Below are 19747 nucleotides of genomic sequence, written 5' to 3'. Positions count from 1 at the left end.
AAGGAGTTTCTGCCTTTTATTTATGCCCTCTTCTGTGTGCACCTCTCACCCACTCACGCAGACACACAAACATCCACACATACATGCTGAGGTATAAAAATATGAATCTAATGTTCATTTTATACGCGTAATTTACGCTGCGAGGCATTTTAAGTGAGCCGCACGAGCTTCATTTGCACTCGCACTCCGCCGGAAACTGATGAAACTCCGGCGCAAGGACTCATTTATCGCTGTGTGTGTGAGTGTGTGTGAGTAATGCGTGTATGAGTAATGTTTACGTCAGGTGGCCATTCGAATTGCATATGCTTTAATTTTAACGATTTTAACTACCTTAAGGGACCCAGTTTGCAGTTCAAATATATGGTATAACTAAATTAAATAAAGCCAATTAAATAATATATAAACGGCAATAATCCAGCGCCATTAAGATATACTCCTTTATTTTTCTTATAATTAGAAACGATAATTTAATTTAATTGCCATTGGCTTGCGCTGTGGCAAATTTGATAAATGCCCAAAGGTATACGACTTTTAATTTGAAATATATGATTTATTCGACATCATTCGAATCCCCGCCGCATGCGTACACACACATAAGTGTGGCGCCACCAATTTGCGCAGCTCTCCAAATGCCAGCTAATTTATTAGCGATGCCCCGAAGGCAGCACCTTTAAAATGCTGTAATAAATGTCACACATACGCCATGGCTGCCAGCCCAGAAAGTTATGGCCACGCATTTGTCACGCGCGTTTCGCTGCGGCTAAAAAAAAAAGTGGAAAAAACCCTCAATTGGAAGCGAACTGAAGAAACACAAATAAATACGATAAATAAAAACATTTTTAATTAAAATTCTGAATAAAGAAACCTTACCGTTGAGCATACACAAGAACAAGAGCAATGTACTTCTGAAATATTATATTGGCACAGTTGCACTAAAATATAAATCTAGTCTTGAGTTTGAGTGGGATAAATAATAAAATAAATGTAAAGCTTGCAACATAAGCAAATATGCACTCACGATCTCAAATACTATTATTATCCTGACACAAAATTAAAGTCTAAAAACATACTGCTTTCCTGTTTCACAGCATTTTCATAAAACTCACTTTCAGAACGCAATGTAATCGACATTTTGTTCAAATGGCGAATTTAAATGGAATGCGCAAGCGAACCAAGCTGCCTATTATAAACAAGTGAAATTTATGATCCAAATTTATTTGTTTTCACTTTCCCCGTTTTTTGTTTTGTGCGAATTTAAATGAGCAGCAATTTTTCCAGCACGCTCTGTTCCATTCGCTGAGTTTTTCCAGTGGGGCGGCTAAAGCGAAGGGTGAAGCGGAAAAATTGCTGCCGTTTTTCTCGGATTGTTGCAGCAGCTGTTGCATTCCGCTTGCTGATTATATAGTTTTCGCTTCGATCACGGACCGTTGTCATAAAAGTCAATCTCATTCCGACATGCCTTGACCCTTTTTATGCCCCTGATCCTTTAACACATATGTGCCAGGACACGCATATACAACTTAATCGCAGCATTTTCATAAAATTTTATTGAATTTAAAAACGGAGCCCAGCTACTTGGGCAAATATCATTTATTTTATTGTTCAATTCCGGCGTAACGTATTTCTCTGCAACATGTCCTTTCCTACAGGATGTGCCGCTGCGTAAGTGTGTGTGTGTGTGTGTAAGAGTCCTGCTTTGATTTCCCGGCCGTCTGCTTTCGAATGGCAGCTGGGCCATAAGAACTAAGGTCCTTGGAAGCCACCCACACCCACTACTTGTGGACTTGGACTTGGTGTCCGTATCCTTCTCTGTTTGTGGCACTTTGGCCCATTCGTAATGAATGTTTATTGCACCGGACATGTACATGTTTTTGCTCTCTGTGCACCCACATCCAACTGCTCCAACTCCTGCCGCTTCCTATCTCGTCCTTGGCTGCTTTTGTGTTTTTCTAGTCAACGTTTCTGGTCAACAAGACTGCGTAATTGCTTTTGGTTTCTGCTCCATGTACTGGCATTGTTGTCTTAACGATTCTCCAATAGGGAGTACGTCGTCTTGAGAAGCCAGCGGATTGCCAACAATTTGTTCGACAAAATCTCGGCAGATCTCCGGCCCGATTATGTTTTCCCCATCACAATAAGTGCGCATGTTTGCCAGCAGACAACATATTGCTTAAAATTGTCAAATAGTACAAGCTTTATTTATATGGTATTTAATGATTATATGCTCATATATCAATCTAGCACTTCCTAAGTATATTCTTCTCCATTTTATTAGGACTATTTTTTCATCTGCATATCCGCCTATGTTGACAGACGTCCAGCAACCATCGAGAATGGCAAACATGTGTAACATTTTAATAATCATAAAAGCAAACACCGAGATCCAAAGTGCCAACAATGGCACCCACAACACAATCTAGTTAAATAAGAATAAACGTTGCCACATATTAAAAGCGCCCGGCCAACTTGAGGTTCGTCGATAAGGACGACTTTGTCGAGCAGAAGGACTTCGTCGACTCCCTGGCCAGAAGTAAGAAGTAAGTCATTGTTATGCATGGCGCCAACTGCCAACTGCGAAAAAGTCAAAGCCAAAGCCAAGTCGAGGGTTCTGATTTCCATAAACAGCAACAACAAGTGCCGCATGTGTCTGCTGCAAAATATTAAAGATTCTGGAAACCATAATCTTATTGACGTGATAGGATTACACTTTGCTAAGTGAATTAATAAAGTATCCTGACAGGGGGGGCGGGGGATGTGACCAACTACTTAGGGCGACCCACTCAATATGATATGCACACAATATTATGGTCGAAAAACGGTCGAACGGGACAGCAGCAGCATAATATAATAATAAGTGCGGCAGTGGAACGTGGCCTGATTCCTGACGAAGGATGAGCGTGGAAAAACTTTCGCAGCTCTTTCAACTTTCAGCCAAGTTGCCTACTCAACGTTATTAACATAATTTATCACGACGGCGACACCAGCGTCCAATAAGGTAACACTTTTGCTACTCGCCTCCACCGCAAGGAACTTTTGCAAAAGTTTTCGAGACCAACATATTCATTACATAATCATTATGGCCGCGAGCGAGTTTCTTTTCCGTCAACGATTTTATTAGCAAACTGACGAAATAATTATGTCATTCGAAGCAATGATTAATCATTGTTCGATTTGCCTGCCGATGTCGAGTCCTTTTTGCTCGTTTTGTATATAAAAAAAAGCGAACTGAAAAGAGCGAAAATAAATTGGCATTTATTGTGATGACTTGCTGTGCTTTTGGGCGACAGGCCGGAATTTTGACGACTATACATCAAAATGTCCAACAGTCCAACAGGCGAGCTCCAGCTGATTGGACCCCAGGGAGCACTTAATTTGGCCGGATTTCGGTTTTTTTTGGGCTTCAATTTTGGCATGGAAAAATCGGGCTTGATTTGGAATGGCTGTGTTTTAATAGAGTGGGCCATTGAGGTTTAGAAGTCCATTAAATGGATTTTGGCACTGATTTCGAAAATAATAAATACCACTGATTTCATGGACATATTAAATGTGGCAGCTAAATATAAATAAAGGCTTAAAGCAACATGATTGCACTTGGCTGCATAGAATATTTTGTTGTATATTTCGTGTTTCATGAAACTTTCAAGACTTTTGGACCACTTAATATTTATATCCAGTTTCTTATTGGGCTTCAAGTTTTTTGGTGAGCCAAAAACTTTTCCGATTAATTCGGAAGTCAGATTGCAGTGACCTTGACTGACAAAAAGGGCTGCGAAATAATGTCGCAGACATTCCAGGACAGTTCACCCCCAGAAAGCGCTTAGCCATTCGCCAATAATTCGAAAAGTTTTTTGGCCAGGCCAACTGGAAAGTGTGTTGGCCAAGTTCCTCGAGCCGTTGGCCATTAAAAAGTTGTGTACTCTCATTTCAATTGGCTGAATGCAGCGAAGTTGTTAAGAAAATTATAAACTATGTGCAAATTTGAGCTTCGCAGTGCGGGCAAAAGCGACTCGAATTGTTGCAAGTGTTGCACGCAAAAGTCCGAAGTAGGAATCCGGTCAGAAAGTTGCTCGTTTCAATTGTCATTATTTATTTCTGCACTTGCCAATAAACGTAAATTGCCAGCCAATTATATGGTTAGTTTTCAAGTAGGAATGTTTCCTGGCTAAAACTGGTTTGATTTGTGCCGTAAAGCACACAGTAAAAATAACCCCAATAATTTGGTTCGCATTTCTTGCATTTTGTTGTCGCCAGGTCGTAATTAATGCAAATTAGATATGGACCTGCGACGAAATGAGTTTTTCATCAAGTCTAACAACTTAATTAGCTCATAAAAATGACGCCCTCAAGCTGTTAACCCGCCTCCTCGCCCCAAAAGCCGTGTTCCTGCGTGCGGCGGCCACTTAAGCGCGCCACAGATTGCCAATGCCCTCTATCTGCTCCCCAGACTCGTTTCCGTTTCCGGAAATGCCGTTCCAGCGCCCAGGTCGTAGGTCACGGCGTAGGCGCAAAGCTAATTAGTATTAAGTGCTCTTGCGGCACTCGAGGCCTTTCCCTCGCCTTCGCCCTCGACCCCTCTCTCCACCACCGTGCCCCATGTTGTGGTTGGTGCTCCACGGGCTCCATCGTTCCGCATTTTTGTTGTCGCCTCGGGTGTGGCAAAAAAATATTTTTGTGTGTGCGGTCAGTTGTTAAATTCCGGCAAAACGTTCGCAGCAAACATTTTGCAGCTTTATGATTGTGGGGCTCGAGGCGTGGCTTAGATGCTCTTTTGTGTAGAAAATCATTTTAAAAATATTTATAAATATTTTCATAGGATATTTTAATGGCTTAATTAGTATATTTTTGTATTATTTACAGTTCATACATTGAAATTAATTTTTAAAATGATTTAAAAATATATTTCTAAACGAATATGTGAATATTTGTATTAAAAATGTCAAGATCAAGGAGGTAGCAAGCAAGCCTTGAAAGACTTCTTTAGCCTTCATTCTAGCTCTTTAAACTACATTTAATTATAAATATAATGTTTATAAGTTGGGCTCTATAAAGTTCTTTACAAGTGAAAAGGCCATTGCCATTGGCAGGCTTGTACAAGCGATTTAGTACCGCTTGAGCGAGCAATGAAGTCAGAGCCAAGTCCACGATGTTTTCGTATTTTTTTGCCTAATTTGTGCCCTAATTCCTTTGGGCCTGGAATAATGATGATGGCAATGAGATTTAGCTAAGACTGTAAAGAAGACGTAGGTCCAGTGGGGGAAATATAGATCATATTTTGATATTTATCTTGATTTTTGCATTAATATAGCTATTACAATTATTTTCGACACAGGCTGTACAAAACTCTGTTTAGTTAAATTAAAAAGAAACTTATTTATTTCACTTTTTCATTTGCTTTCACCCTACCATTTTCAAACTACGTTATTAATTTGCCCAGTCAAGTTTCTACCCCATCTCATCCGGAATTCCGGTGCACGTAGCCGCTTTACTTTAGTTCCACTCATTTCCGCTCCTCACATGACTTTATGCAATAACATCCAAATAAAATTATCTTATCAGCCACTGAAGCATCCTGCGTGTCCTGCGCGTGCTGAGTGTGGGCTAATTTTATTGCATAAAACTTGTGCTTATTGCGCTTCCCCCTACCCCGGAAAATCCTCCACCTCCTTCGTTCAGCAGGAAAAATTGCACGTTCCGGTCATACGATGCGAACGTGACCGCTTGACCATAGAAGGACCAGGAGATTTGGAGCAACGCACTTGGGCTGTCCTGCCGGCGACGATGTCCTGTGACATGTCCCATTTCCATGTAATGGACATGGCTTTGGGGCACCACGAGCTGAATTACGGTAATTCATGGTAATTTTTTGTATCTTTCGGCGGTCGAAACACGGATGGCAATTTGCTTGTTGCTCTAGAAATGGTTCCTAATGTCCAGGGCAAGAAGTCAGGGATGTAGGTTAACATGACTGCTAGTGTAGAAGTGAAAATTTATCAAAATTCTTTGAAGGATAATAACAACGTATATTTAAGCAGCTTTGCAGCTTCACCCCTTCCCAAAACCCCAACTTAAGTGATTAGTATAATTGATTTACCTACTTACAATTCATATACATATACATATGAATCCCTAACACAGCCAACAAATTCTACTTCAAGAATAAGGTAAATATGTTTAGAACATAATTACACAGCCAATCAACAATTTTGGAACTTAAGACGAAGCGGGAAACCTGTGAGCAGAATGCTTCTGCGAGTCCGTCATTAGTGATTATCTAACTGCAGAGTAGAGGGAATGTGGCATCAGGATGTTGAGGACTTGGGCACAATGAGGCACGTACTGATGTTGCAATGAAATGACAACGGCGCAAGAACAGCAAATATAAATGCAAATAAACATTGTGTGGCAAGCATTTGTGGCTCGTTACATACCAACACAGAGCCACTCACGTAATGACTGTTTACACGTTGCTAACCTTATTAGTTGGGCATCGTACATAAATACACTGAGAAAACCCGAACATGATCTTCTTGCACTTAAAAAAAAAAGTACATATTTTTTATTAAAAAAAAAGACACTTCTATAATATATAACACACTTAAAACATCATAAGCTATTACCCAACTATTTCATCAGAGTGTGTGCATCCTAGAGCCTTTGAATCATCAATGCTGATTTTCACAAATGCGGTCAGATCAGTTGGAAAAACATTTTTGTGGCGAGCTGTGCATATGCTTACGTACAAACTTATTAAATTTTCCTGCTTGAGTGCTTCGTTTTGTGTTTGCTTGATTATCTCTCTGCTGGATGATGGGTTTTATCGGAGCCAAGTCAAATGAAAATTGTTGATTATTTTCTAATGCGCTCCATCAGCTCAGAAATGTGAAATATTGCCATTGAACTGCGCAAAGCCAATGGATTGATAAAACGAACACCACACCCCAAACGGATTTAATTATTTTGCACAAAATGCGATTTATTAAAGAATATTTCACACCAGCCGAAGTTGGGCATCGCAAATCAATTGTGATTTATTCAACTCATCAATTCAAGCATTTCGATTACTGTTTTTCAAGATAAAAACGAATTGTAAGAATGAGCATTGAATATTATGGCAAACTGAAAAGGCTTGAGCAGGAATTTAAAGTAAACTAAAATGTCAGCTACGGACTGACAGTTGCATTCGAAGATAAGCATTTGGCAGGACTAGACTGAAATTGCAATCCAACGAAAAGGATTCGATGCAGTAAAGTTGTCTCACAAACCAAATGCAAAAAGGCACACAAAAGCAAATGTCATTCTTAGGCAAAACATGAAATTTAATATCCAAGCGAATGACGCTTCCAAGTGAAATTAAAAACCGAATTTCCAGTCACACAATGCCCATTCTATACGTATGCATATACATTCGAGTTTGCATAGAGCAGTTGATATAGTGTAAATATTTTGACATGGCAATATGTTGTCACAATCATGCCTGTGTGTCGTCTGACGAGTGTTCGTTCGAAATTCGGCCATTGTGGAGCTGAAGATGGAAAGTTTATTTGTTTGCCCATGTCCCAGCATTTGCTGTTAATTTGTTAAAATTTCACTTTATAAATAAAATTCAACTCCTCGCATCGCTTCTTCGCCTCTTCTCAGGCTGAGCCAAAACGTGGCCGCCGAAGGTTGGCTGGACGGTTGGCATTATTCCGGGTTGTCGTACCATAAGTTTTCCAATTTGCATAACTTCCGCAGCAGTTGGGACTATAAATATGCAAAGGGTTTTACGACCGCACTATATGCAAGTGCCTCAAGAAAACGTTTTCTCAGACCCATTCCCCCCCCACTCGCTTTCGGCCGACTTGGATGGATGACTCCCAGTGTTCTGTTGGTTGTTTGGCTGGTTTCAGTTGCGCTTGAATTGAAATTGAAGTGTCCTAAATGGTAGAAGGCTCAATGAGAGCTGTTTGCATAACAGATGAGCGAAAGAAAGGCCTAGTATTTTTTAGCTTAACAAAAGAATTTCTTTTTTTTTTTAATAAGCTTAACATTCTATATATATCACTATTCATTTTCGTATAAGGTTTACAAAAATAAGCGAGTATAGTTGGCTTTTGATCAGATGCCAGCTCGGACACAACTCAGCGCCGACGTAAAAAGTAACTTTTTGATCGAAATATTGTAAAAATCGAGTTTCGGATATAGGTAAAGGTACATATCGAACTCAGTGGTAAGTGCATGGCTCCAAGCCAAAAAAAAAAATATTACAGCAAACATCCTCCAGCGACATAAACTTCGGTATCGAAATCAAACCATTTCGTCATGGGCTTTGATCTAAACTGCATTGTGGGTAACGTTGACGAGGAGCTCATCTGTCCAATTTGCACAGATGTCCTGGAGGAGCCGGTCCAGTCATCGGAATGCGAGCACGCCTTCTGTCGCGCCTGCATCGACAAGTGGATGATCCAGAAGCAGATTTGCCCGGTGGACCGCTCCGGCCTACTGAACTCACATCTGGTGCCCGTTTCGCGCCTCATGCGCAACATGCTCTCCCGGCTTAAGATCAAGTGCATCTTCTCGCAAAGCGGTTGTTCCCAAATGCTGGCCCTTGAGGAGTTCCGGACCCACGTGGCCGCCTGCGAGCATAATCCCAAGGTGGTTGTCGAGTGCAGCAAGGGATGCGGAATGAAGGTGAACATTCTGGGTGTAACTAGAACTGCTTAAGATAGCTATAATATTATTATTTTATTATAAAGGTTCCCAAGGACGAGATGTCGCGCCACAACTGTGTGTTCGAACTGCGCGAGCTGGTGGAGAAACTGGTGAAAGAGGTTTCCGATCTGAAGCTGAAGAATGCCGATATGGAGGAGCAGAACTCCAGCCAGCGCCGAGAGATGGAGCTGTTCCAGTACTATATCGCAGCACTGCGATCGACCAATCCCATGCTGCGCAACATTGGCGAACAGCTGGACCGCTTCTCGCTGATGCAGTGGGGCAATGGACTCCGTCTGGCCACCGTCCACACTTGGGGCAGTCTGATCTCCACTCCGGACAATCCCATGCACCTGATGGTGCGCGACGTTTTGCGTGAAAGCGGCTGTCCGATGCATATGCTCAATATGCTGGTTGACCGTTGCCACGAGGATCGCTGGCCCGAGGGTCTGATGACGTTGGACGATCGCCGCGAGAATCAACATCTTATGAGTCAGTATGTCACCCGATTGGTGCCCGGTCTGGTCACCGGCAAGCCGTGTGTGGTTGTGCTGGGCGGCGACAACACCCACATGCCGGAGAATCTGCGCCCCATTCTCGGACTGGTCATGATCTTCGTCGACGGTGTGAATGAGATGGTACAGCCACCGCTGTCTGACATCGAGTTTATGTAAGCCAATGCTGGATCACTTCATCCTACTGGTATCTTCCATATCTAAATTCATTTTGGTAACACAACACAAAAGCGCAACTGGCTGCCCGTTTTCCACGTCCTTTGTTTTGGACTGACGGTCATGTTGCTACACTGTCTTAAATTACACGATCGTACTTCAAAAGTCGTCAAAATGAAAATATAAATATGTTTCAGCAATTCGAGTTACATAAATAGAAAACAAACAAATGATCTTGTTGTTTTTTAATGTAGGACCTAATGAATAATCTGAGGATCAAAAGTTTTTATAAAACTTTAACTTTACTCATCGATTGTTTAGCGCCACTCAGAGTTTAAAGTTGTCGTTGTAGCTGACAGATATTCTTCTCGGCAATTACGCGGCAATTATAGAAGCTCGGTGAACACTCGGGCGTATGCGTAATGCTGGAGCGAAATTAAATAAACGCATAAGCTGGGATTGAGGTTGCTCCTTCTGTGGGTGGGCGGTTGGTTGGGCTTGCGGTGGGTGCATCAAGTAAAACTTATAATGGAAATGGTAAAAGTTTGGCTGTGCTCGGTTCGCGGCAGTTGGCGACACCATTTGGAAAAGTTTTACAAATTGTACAAAATTTAATTTCCCAGCTGAGATAAATTTTCGGGGCCATTACGATTTTAGCCAGCAATTGAAAACGGGATCTCTGATCAAATGAAAATTAATGGACTGCAAGCAGTTTACTTCGATGCGATGAGCTCACATCTGTGCAAATATTGTCCATTGAATGAAGTATACACCGAATTAGTGTCAAATCAAACACGACCCTTTGAACTAATTAAATGGTCCGGTACACACAAAGGGCATGTACGGCTAACTTGATTAAGCCAAGACGACGACGCAGTACAAAGGGCAACTAACGAACTAACCACCGAATGCTGCAGCTAATACAATGATAGATGCCGGCACCTGGGAGCCCTTTAACTGGCTGCTTCAGGGCCTGCTGCAAAAACCGAAGCCTAATGCAACAAAAGCCAAGCCAACTTAATTAATATTTACATGGGTCCTCCTTCGCCAGAGGAAGTAAGCTAAAGGCTCAGTGAAAGCTGCTGTTGTGGCCTTATCTTGTCATGTTTGCATATGTGCAGGCGTCGCTCTTCCTGGTTCCTTCCCGCTGCTGGAATCCAGTGGCGATGATGGTGATGGTGCTCCGAGTCTGAAATGGTAGGTGGTTCTCCTGCATGGCTGCTAGAAATCAATTCGCATTGTTAACCCATGATTGGATATTATTGATTCAATTTGCAGCCAACCGACCAAAACATGTTTTATGCATGCCCATACCCATGCCCATGCCCATGCCCTCGTCCCCGCGCCAAACTTACCCCTTTTTGTCTGCTGGTGCATGTATGCCGATAATGTCCTTCGGTATCGATAATGGTCCACATGCACGCTCGCACACTAACACCAACACCCGCGCCGACACACGCACACACACACGCATACGCACATGCACTTGTAGTTGGCCAAACTTCAAGCTGAACTCAAGTTTAATTTATGCATTTGCTGCACTCGGCTGGTAGCTACAGTGGGCCCAAAATGTTCAATATTAAATATGGGCATCCCAAGCTAGTAAATAAAAGAAACATTTTGAAATAGCGCTTTTTATTCATTTCTATGATAATAAAATATTGTACATATTTTGTATGGATTTTGTGCCAATGATCCACACATAAAATACGTTCAGAAAGGTTAAAATATTTGTAAAACATAGCTTGCCTTTCGAATTATATACATTTTTCTTGCTTTGCCTATTTAATTACCACATGTAATTCTACATATTTTTTACGAAACAATGCTGTTCATTTGTCTTAGGTTCCACTGTACAAGCTTACTTGAAGCATAGAGAACAATAGATGTCACTACACATCTTCACCTCTAACTTTTCCTTTATATAAGAGCTTCTGTAGTTGCAACGTGATATTTTTAGATAGTTGCAAAACAGGTGATAGTTTCAAAACAGGTGTTTGTAATTTTAGCATATGCTTAAGAACTCATTTTCGAAGTAAATGTATTGGTCTCATAATTCTGTAATTTTGATTTATGGCATCAACATTAGTTAAGATAAATACAACTCTTAACTCTATTGCAAATATATAACATGTTTCGTTAGAGGACTCTCGGTATTTTATAGCTATATTTCAGATCCCTCGAAGGACTGGAATTGGTATCGGTCGAATGTTGTAAATCGCTGCCATATCAGTGGTAGTACAGCTCGATAGCACAGCACTAATCACCCAAAGGTAAATCACCGGGGGCAGCACAAAGGAAAATGTGGCGAGAAAAATGTGCAACAGCGACGGCCTTCTTTGCCAACAAGGCTAAAAATGTGAATGGGCCAGACCAACACAAAAACGGCGGCAAAACACAGTACGGCGGCAGTAAATTGGCGGCGATAAAATTGAAATCCGCTGGAAGCTGTGCTAACCGATTTGGCCCAGTCCTTGGACTTTGGACCACCTGGAGGTGCAAAAGGAAAAGCGAGCAAGTCGGCGCGTTGAGTTGTGAAAACCGAACGGAAATAGCGGCCATAACTCGCCAGTTGGAGCCCAGAAAATAGCAATGGAAACGCTATTTGGTGGGATTTTTCTGTCCCAGGTCGCTGTTGCCTGCACGAATTGATTTGTCCTTGTGGGAGGCAATATTGGGTAGCTTTGATTAGCGGAGATTGGCAAAGGTTTCAATAGCGCCGCATGATCGATTCACAGGTAGTTGGTTGGGATTAGCAACCATTGATGGTGCGTATGAAAAACTAGTGTAAATGACTTTAAAAACTTTTTTCGAAGTATATGTTCTTATTAATTACAGCTTTAAATGTTTTGAAATGTAAGAATATAAATAGAAATATTTAGAGAGGTTTTAACAATCATATAAAGTATCATATTATTTTATTCAGTATTCACATACTTAGCAAGTCTAGAATTGAGATATATATATCACCTGAAATGTCCAAAAGCTGCTAAACGATTTATTCAATTTATGTATCTTTCCATGGACCAGACACACTACCATCAATTTTATTTCCTTTTCGGCGAGAATGTAATAAAAATGTAATGGCATTTATTAAGTACTCATTTATTTGATTAACGGCGAAAAAGAATATTTTTATTCGAGTTGAAGAGTTTCTTGGGCGGAAAGGTGTAAGATTTGTTAGTTACATAAACAATTGAATATTGGTATTTTGTATCATTGGTATTTTCTATCATTGTAGATAACGCTTTTAACATGATTTTGTCATTTGGGTATTAACTTCAGTTTAGCAGCAATTTTCGCACTCAATGCAATCAGCTTGTTTTTCCTTCGGCTGATTGTTGCTAATGCGCTCTAAGTAGCAGTATGCCACATGCCACGCCCATGCAGTCGCCCGTAGTAATCAATTGCTCCAAGATAGTCCCGGAAAGCCATTCAGTGCGCCATTGGGAAGGGCTCTGTTTCCTCTAACAACTCCTCTTTTTGTGCTGGCAATTTACTGCAATTGCATCGGGAGCAAAAAAAGGAGAAACTTTCGTTTAATGCCCACACTTTTGGGTGTCGTTTCCAGCATGACACCAGCAGAAAGCAGAAAATGCTCTCGGATTTCAGCTAAATGCTGATCCCTAAGGAGCAATAGTCGACTACCAGAGAGTGGAGATTGGTAGGATTTTTAGACGAAAGCCATTAACTCAATAGCTGATGCCGTGTCTGAAAATGTCTTACAGTTTTAACTATATGATTTTATGAGCATAATTGCTAAATAACTAAGCAGTTCCTTTATTAATAATCCATTAATATGCTTAACTTTATTAGGGAGTAAATATATATAATATAAACTGATATGCACAAGCATTAAACAATGACCCGTTGGTCAACTTTGAAGGTCCTCGTCAACATCATTGGATTATCCTTTTTGCGCCCGAGCCACTATTATAACCAACAATCCTACTTTTCCTAATGCTCACTTTAGAGCGTCGGTCAAGGGGAATTTGTGTCAGTTCCCGATAAAACTTTTCTAGCTTTAACTCAAACCAGTCTTCTAACCACTCAAAAATGTTGAGAGCTCAGGCACAGTAGCTATTAGTTATTTTACTTTTCTGTTTCACTCAGTTGGTGGTGTTGTTTATTTTATTCATGGCCAAAACTGCTTGCCGGGAATTTGTCTCTTTACGTATATGGATTCAACATTGGTCAGATGGCCCGTCCTTTCCAATCTGCCCCCGACTTGGTTTTAAGTTTCCGAGTTATGTTTATCTAAATGATGCCAGCAGCCAACGCTGCGTATGTGGAATATATTTTTTATTGTGGCTAGCAGTCTGTTGAGGCCAGTTTTCAGTTGTGTGGTAGCTGCTTTTGACATTGGCCAAGGGGTTGGAGGCCAGTGGAGTGGCCTGGCATTTCAGTGTGTTTCGCCAGATAAGCCAATTTATTCAGTTGTTCTTTTTAAATATGCGTGTTAATTTGACTGTGAAAGTTGAGCGTGGCATGAATTCGTGGGTGGTTTGGGATGGATAGTTGGAAGTAATTGTTCATGGTAGGAAATGGCACGATATTACAGGTCATTCAAATGTTTCACTCATAAGATACATAACGTTTAATTGGGGTATTTTTTTTTATTAAAATGAATTGGGTTTAAAGTTTTTTAATTGAAAATTGGTTATATATGTGTGAAAATTCATATTAAACCATTACACTTATTTGATTTAAACGTAACACATTTATTGGTAATAATGAGATGTTAATAATCCATAGAATCTTAAGCTTAAGAGAAGAGTAAATAGCTTATAGTAGTAGGACTTTCCAGTGAACCACTCTCCGCTACCGAGAGTTCATTCCTTCTCTGAAACGGATGAATTTCGAAAACCCGAATGGCGGCCGAAAGCCGAAGTCACTGGCGTCACGAATTGGCATCGTCGTTTGGGCCATTATTGCAGTGTCTTTTCCACCAATGAAGTCGTCCGCCCGTTCAGTCGTGAATCGGGCTTTCAACTGAACGGACGGACTGTGCCCGCAGCGAGGGTCGCCACGAAACTAACTGACGTGCGAGTTGCGATTCTACGCGAGCGTTCCACGCGAAATGCTACTCGGTGCGTTGTCGTTATCCTTGCCGCTGTCGTTGGTCCTGCCGCTGTCATTTGCCGGATTTTGGCAGACCTCGCCAAAGTTGTGAGCGAGTGAAAGTTTTTTGTGCATTTGTCGTGTGGAGCGACTTCGGTTTACCATTACTCTTGCATTCGCAATTGCGTGCTCAATTCAAAGTAATTATCAAATTGTTTGTTGTTTTGCAAAAAACCAAATCGTGGCTCTAAACTGCTGGTTCAACCTTTTGACGACATGTGCCACGTTTGTTTGCACTTTGAAAAAGTTTTGTGATGGTCCTTTAATGATGATGATAGATAGGGTCATTGTTTCTCATTTACACCTATTGGATTTGGCCTAAATACAATTATTGGTCCAAGTTAACAAAATTTTTATTTTTATTACAAGTTTTTTCATTTATAAAGGCCCAAAAATTAATTAAAAATATTATTTTGTTTACTATCGATAATAATTTGAAAATTTTATAAAAAAAACACACTAATTTACTAAAGATCCTTTTTTCATTTTCAACACTTGATTATGACGCTACTTTCTTTCATGACGAAAATACTTTGCACTTACCACGGCATAGCAATTTAACCATTATATATGGGTTTTACACTCGAAATAAATTGAATGCAACTGTAATACCCTAATTTGTCAGAAATTGTGCAAAAACCGCAAATATCCCGACACCAAATCCTTTTAGTGGAATGCAACAAACTAAATGGCCATAAAAACCGCTTACGAACTGTGAATGCGGAGAAGGGGCCAAGGGAAGGGGGGATGTTGGCCATGTTGACACACAAACAAAGAGCCGCCATGTAACCAGCAAAATAATTTGTTGCAATAAATATTTGAAAATCCAGTTAAGCGAAACATTTTCGTCACGAAGAGGGTCGCACAGTCTAAGAACTCGGCAAAAAATGCACTCCCAGCGAAGAGGCATGAGGCATAGTAGGGTATGGAATGGGTATTGCAGAAGTCCTGGTGCCCCAGGAGTTATGTTGTTAAGTGTACCCGAATTTGTTCTCGAGGAAGATGGTTTGCTTACAGGGTAACCAGGATTATGTAGACAGTAAGTTACAGGATCTCACTAAGTACGAATATTTATGTTTTAAAATATAGCGAGCAATTTATTTAAGTAAAAAGTAGCAAACCTTTTATTTTAATTTAAACATATTTTTTTTGTTTAATTATGTGTAAAATTTAATAACATAATTTTAAACATATTTTTACCTTACAAATTATACCATTTGAAAGCCTTTTAGTAGGAAGCATAAAGTCTTATCAAAAAATACCCATCGCTGTACCCTAAAATTTTTTTGGTTTTGTGTGGCATTTTCATGCAGTTGCCGCTTTTTGCATGCCCCGCATGCCTTTGCCGACGTTGCTGCTGTTGCACGCCGTGTTGCATTTTGTTGGTGGTCCTGTGCCGCCGGGTTCTTCGACGTTTGTGTCTCTATACCGGACGCTTTAATATTAAAAGCGTTTAAAATTTTCGTATATTTTCGTCGCCATTGTTCCGTGTTCTGGTTGATGCCCCGAAACGAAAAAAAAACATTAAAAAAAAGGGGCGGATTCCCTCACCCTGCGATATCCGCAATCCCTTTGTTGGGAGATTGGGATAAAATTAGAGGCGCTTGTTGCACCGCTGTGGGGCAGCAACGCTAACAAGCTTTGTTATGTTGCGCCATCCGACCGTCGCACTTGCTTTCGAGTTTGCGTTTGAGTTTGCTCAACGTTTTGCCAACTGTGCGAGAAAGTCGCCCGCAGCGTCGGAAGCGGAAACGGAAGTGTTGCCATTGCCATTTTGCTGGCATCGCCGTTGCATTTTTGGTACGTTCCGCTTCCCGTTTGTGTCAGTGTCAGCCTCTTCGATCATACTCCTTTCTGGCTTTCCGCCTGTGAAATGTTGCCTGCCACTGTCCTTTTTCCCTCGACTGGTGAAAAAAGTGGGTGCACAAAAGTTTCTGACAGGTGGTTTGTGTGTTACGTGTTTGCTGTTTACTTTGTGTAATCATTTCATTTGTCAGACTTGATTTGCCAGCGAACAGAGCGTTGACAGCTTGACGTTGCAAATTGAGATTTTGAGGAAAGTAAATTCACGGGTCCGCAGGAAGGCATTCCTGCGATATCCAGAAATCCAATTGAAAAACTTTTGAAATTTGTACAAAAAAGCAATCGAAAGTTTTACAGAATGGAAATTCATTACATTTGAATTCAAATTTACATACAGCATTATTTATTGGCTTAAGTTTAAATTATCCTCATACGAAAATGTCTTTAATTGTATGTTTGTAATTTTTTTAAATTTATATTTTATACCTTCCCTTTAAGTTTGAGTAAAACACGTTCTTCTTTGTGTAAGATTTGCCTGCTCAAACAAAAGGTTAAAGGCCAAAGTTAAATTAATGTTGAATTTCCGCCGACAAATCAAATTACTGTCTGCGTGCTGTCTGAAGATATTTAATCCGGCTGAGCCGAAGTCCTAAACGCTTCAAATTAACGCACAGGCAATGAATTTCGACGGTACCGTGGAGTGAGGACTCAAAACTCAAAGTAAAGCAAACAAACTTGGCTCGAAGTCAGAAGTCAAAAGGCCGTGGCCCAAACTATGTTAGGAAAAATGCGTGTAAACAGCAGCAGCAAATCACTCCACGCATCCGGATCCGCGTTCGGATTTTGACTTTGGGGCCGAGGGCCCCAGTTAAGTGGTGGCAAGCTGGCTGCTCGTCATCGTCATGGGGCCACCCAGTCAGTCATCATCATAATCGCCATCATGACACTCCATTTCAATCGCCGTTGGTGTTGATTACAGCCCCCTTGTTGTTGCTGTTGATTACGCGACGTTTAAGTGATTAAAGGTGAAAACATTTGACGGCCAGTGAATATCCAGCTTTAACATTTGGCAACATTTTGTAGCCGTAGTGTTGAACTTTTTCCGCTACATTAACCGTTGCAGAAGAAGAAAATTAAGTTAAAGGATTTGCATGGCCATGGCAGGACCCCACCGCCTGCCACGCCCACATACACGCCGCCGCTTCCGCCCACAGGCGGAGTTTAACGTCCGGCAGTTGGCCATCACGATAATAGCCACTGCCGCGGTTACCATGCTGATGACAGCCACGCCCACACTCGCCGAAATCCCCTCAAAGGGTAAGTGCTTTGATAATTTAATGAGCCACTCTTGATGGGCTTCTTAGTTTGATTGATTGACTGATGAACCGAGCGGGGGAAGTCGAAGTATAGTGACAACAGAGGAACCTATTTTTGCTCTAAAAACCAAGTGATATTTTACAGGGTTTCAATATAAGCTAATTAAAATAATTGAGCACTCGCAAAACGTAATTTCTATTGGGGCTTAAAGCTGGTGGAATCTATTTTGAAAACGATTTTTATTAGCTGCCTGAGTATATAAGAAAAATAATTTAAAAATTAGTAATAAATCAGCGAAATAATATGTGTATAGCTAATTAAGTTAGAAAGTTCTCAACGCTAGTGATTCTTAGGTGTTTGCAAAAGTTTTCTTTCCATAAATGACCCCGACTTAAGGGAACCATTATGTGTGCAGTATATTATCAAAAAGATCTTCATTGAATATTCCAAAAGAAAAATATTTTTATTGATATCGATTAAAATTTAAAACCTTTAAAAGCCTGCATTTTAATCCTCCTTTGGCCGAGCCTGTGCTACAGTTACAGGTAAAACAACTTTCTTTTCTTAAAACTTAATGGACCTCGATATTTGGATCTGCCCAGAAAAATGTGTGTGCCATTAAAAGCAATTTCGGAAGAGAAAATAATTTCAGTTTTTGTTCGCAGCTGCTTTGCCTAGTTTTCCTGCCTTTTCAAAAGGTTGTTCACATCCAATTGGCCAAGAACAAAAATTGCACATATTTGAAATATTTATGAAAACAATTTTCCATTTTCATCCGGCCGTGCGGAAAGGGGGAGTGTTTTATTTGCATATTTGTGAAATTTATCTTTGGCTAAGCAAACGGAGAGGCCGACAGATACGGCGTAGAAAACGCTCAAGGATATTTTGTGACATAATCAAATATGCTTTAAGCCAGAGCCAACAACTCAACCCTTTTGAAGTCGCTGCCAACAAAATGAATGAACTGCAGATAAAAGATGTTGGCCCCTGCCACGTCATGCTATTTTAGTTGTTTCCTCACATACACACATACAATATGTATATGCATTGTGCAGATATTTTACAGAAACATTTTCCACCCGTTCGTTCCCCAAGGGGGGAAGGAAATTTTCTTATTTCCATCTTATGCCTTCTATTTTATGAGCATGGAAATGCAAATGCTTACAAGACGTTTAACATGTCACCTGCGGGCAGAAAGACACTCCGCAAAATGCTCTACACACTTATCTGACAGTTGTGCATCTTTGGCCTTCGCCTTTTCCATTCGGCAAACGTATAAAATACACATTTGTTTGCCTTACCATGTTTGTCACTTATCGTTTGGACCAATGTTTTGCAGCTGAGTGCCATTTCCCCGGCCACCGACTTTCCCATTTCCACTTCAACTCGGCTCGAGATAGCTGTGCTTGCGTGTATCTGGAGATATATTATGATTTTATGCATGGTTTGCCCAAGAATAACTATTTTCGCAATGCTGGAAATATGAAAAAGTTCCATTGCAAGTTCACACTTTATTTGGCTAGATGGAAACTGTCTGAGTGCAGCCGTGTATGCAAGTGGCAAAAATAATTGAATAACATGGCAAAGGGATCTTTCAAATATATTACATGCTGATTACAGAAGCATAATTCAAAAATTGGTTAAAAATATATAGAAATAAGAAGCTTTTTTATGATTTTGAAAACGAATTCATGCTGTATTGCATTTCCTGGTATATGTATTAATAACTTTATAACACAACTTTTGCATTTACGCGGTATTTTTCACACATACTAAATTTTCCTTTGAAAGATCTCAATCTCTACTTTATTCTCAGCTGCCGCTGTGATTTTTACACCAGGAGTACTACAGCATTTTTATGACACACTATTTTCCTCTTATTTCCGATTGTCGCCTCCCATTACATTCAGAATTTTATGGCGGCTCTTCCGCTATACGTTCCCTATGCTTCTTATTTTTCGCCATTTTAAGGCGTTATTTCTCATTTAATACGTTTTTTTGGTACTCGCTAATGTCCTTGACTGGTATTTTTGAAGCCAACAGGACGAAGGGCTCCCTTTTGCAAATCGTTGGCAAGGATTCTTATTATTATGGGCTCGCGTGTGCATCGCCTGCATTTTAGCCTATTACTTACTTCCTCAGAC

At 40.6% G+C, this 19747-nt stretch overlaps 2 protein-coding genes across 7 annotated transcripts in view; both read left to right on the top strand.

The window, feature by feature from the left end:
* The first annotated feature begins 8088 nt into the window (after positions 1-8088).
* Positions 8089-9595, top strand: LOC117142252 (E3 ubiquitin-protein ligase NRDP1). Of its 2 annotated transcripts, none has more exons than XM_033306110.1 (3): positions 8089-8209; positions 8264-8670; positions 8736-9595. In XM_033306110.1, exons 2-3 carry the CDS (start codon positions 8302-8304, stop codon positions 9363-9365), a joined length of 999 nt encoding a protein of 332 aa, XP_033162001.1. In that variant the 5' UTR covers positions 8089-8209; positions 8264-8301; the 3' UTR covers positions 9366-9595. The 2 variants fall into 2 exon arrangements, with proteins under 2 accessions (XP_033162001.1, XP_033162010.1); XM_033306119.1 differs by having other exon boundaries at positions 8118-8190.
* Positions 9596-14321: 4726 nt separating this feature from the next.
* Positions 14322-19747, top strand: part of LOC117150352 (neural cell adhesion molecule 2) — a 40186-nt gene continuing 34760 nt past the window's right edge. The window contains exons 1-2 of one of the 5 annotated variants that reach the window (XM_033317207.1): positions 14322-14623; positions 17410-17603. In XM_033317207.1, the coding sequence (XP_033173098.1) occupies positions 17438-17603 (166 nt within the window). In that variant the 5' untranslated portion in view covers positions 14322-14623; positions 17410-17437. Of the gene's footprint in view, positions 14624-16807; positions 17604-19747 lie in introns of those variants that run through there. The other 4 variants (XM_033317206.1, XM_033317205.1, XM_033317203.1 and 1 more) reach the window with 4 other exon arrangements.

The sequence above is a fragment of the Drosophila mauritiana genome, chromosome 2L (assembly GCF_004382145.1).
Source record: "Drosophila mauritiana strain mau12 chromosome 2L, ASM438214v1, whole genome shotgun sequence".
Taxonomy (NCBI): Eukaryota; Metazoa; Arthropoda; class Insecta; order Diptera; family Drosophilidae; genus Drosophila; species Drosophila mauritiana.
Note: the sequence above shows the minus strand (reverse complement) of the source record. Positions and strands in the feature narration are given on the sequence as shown.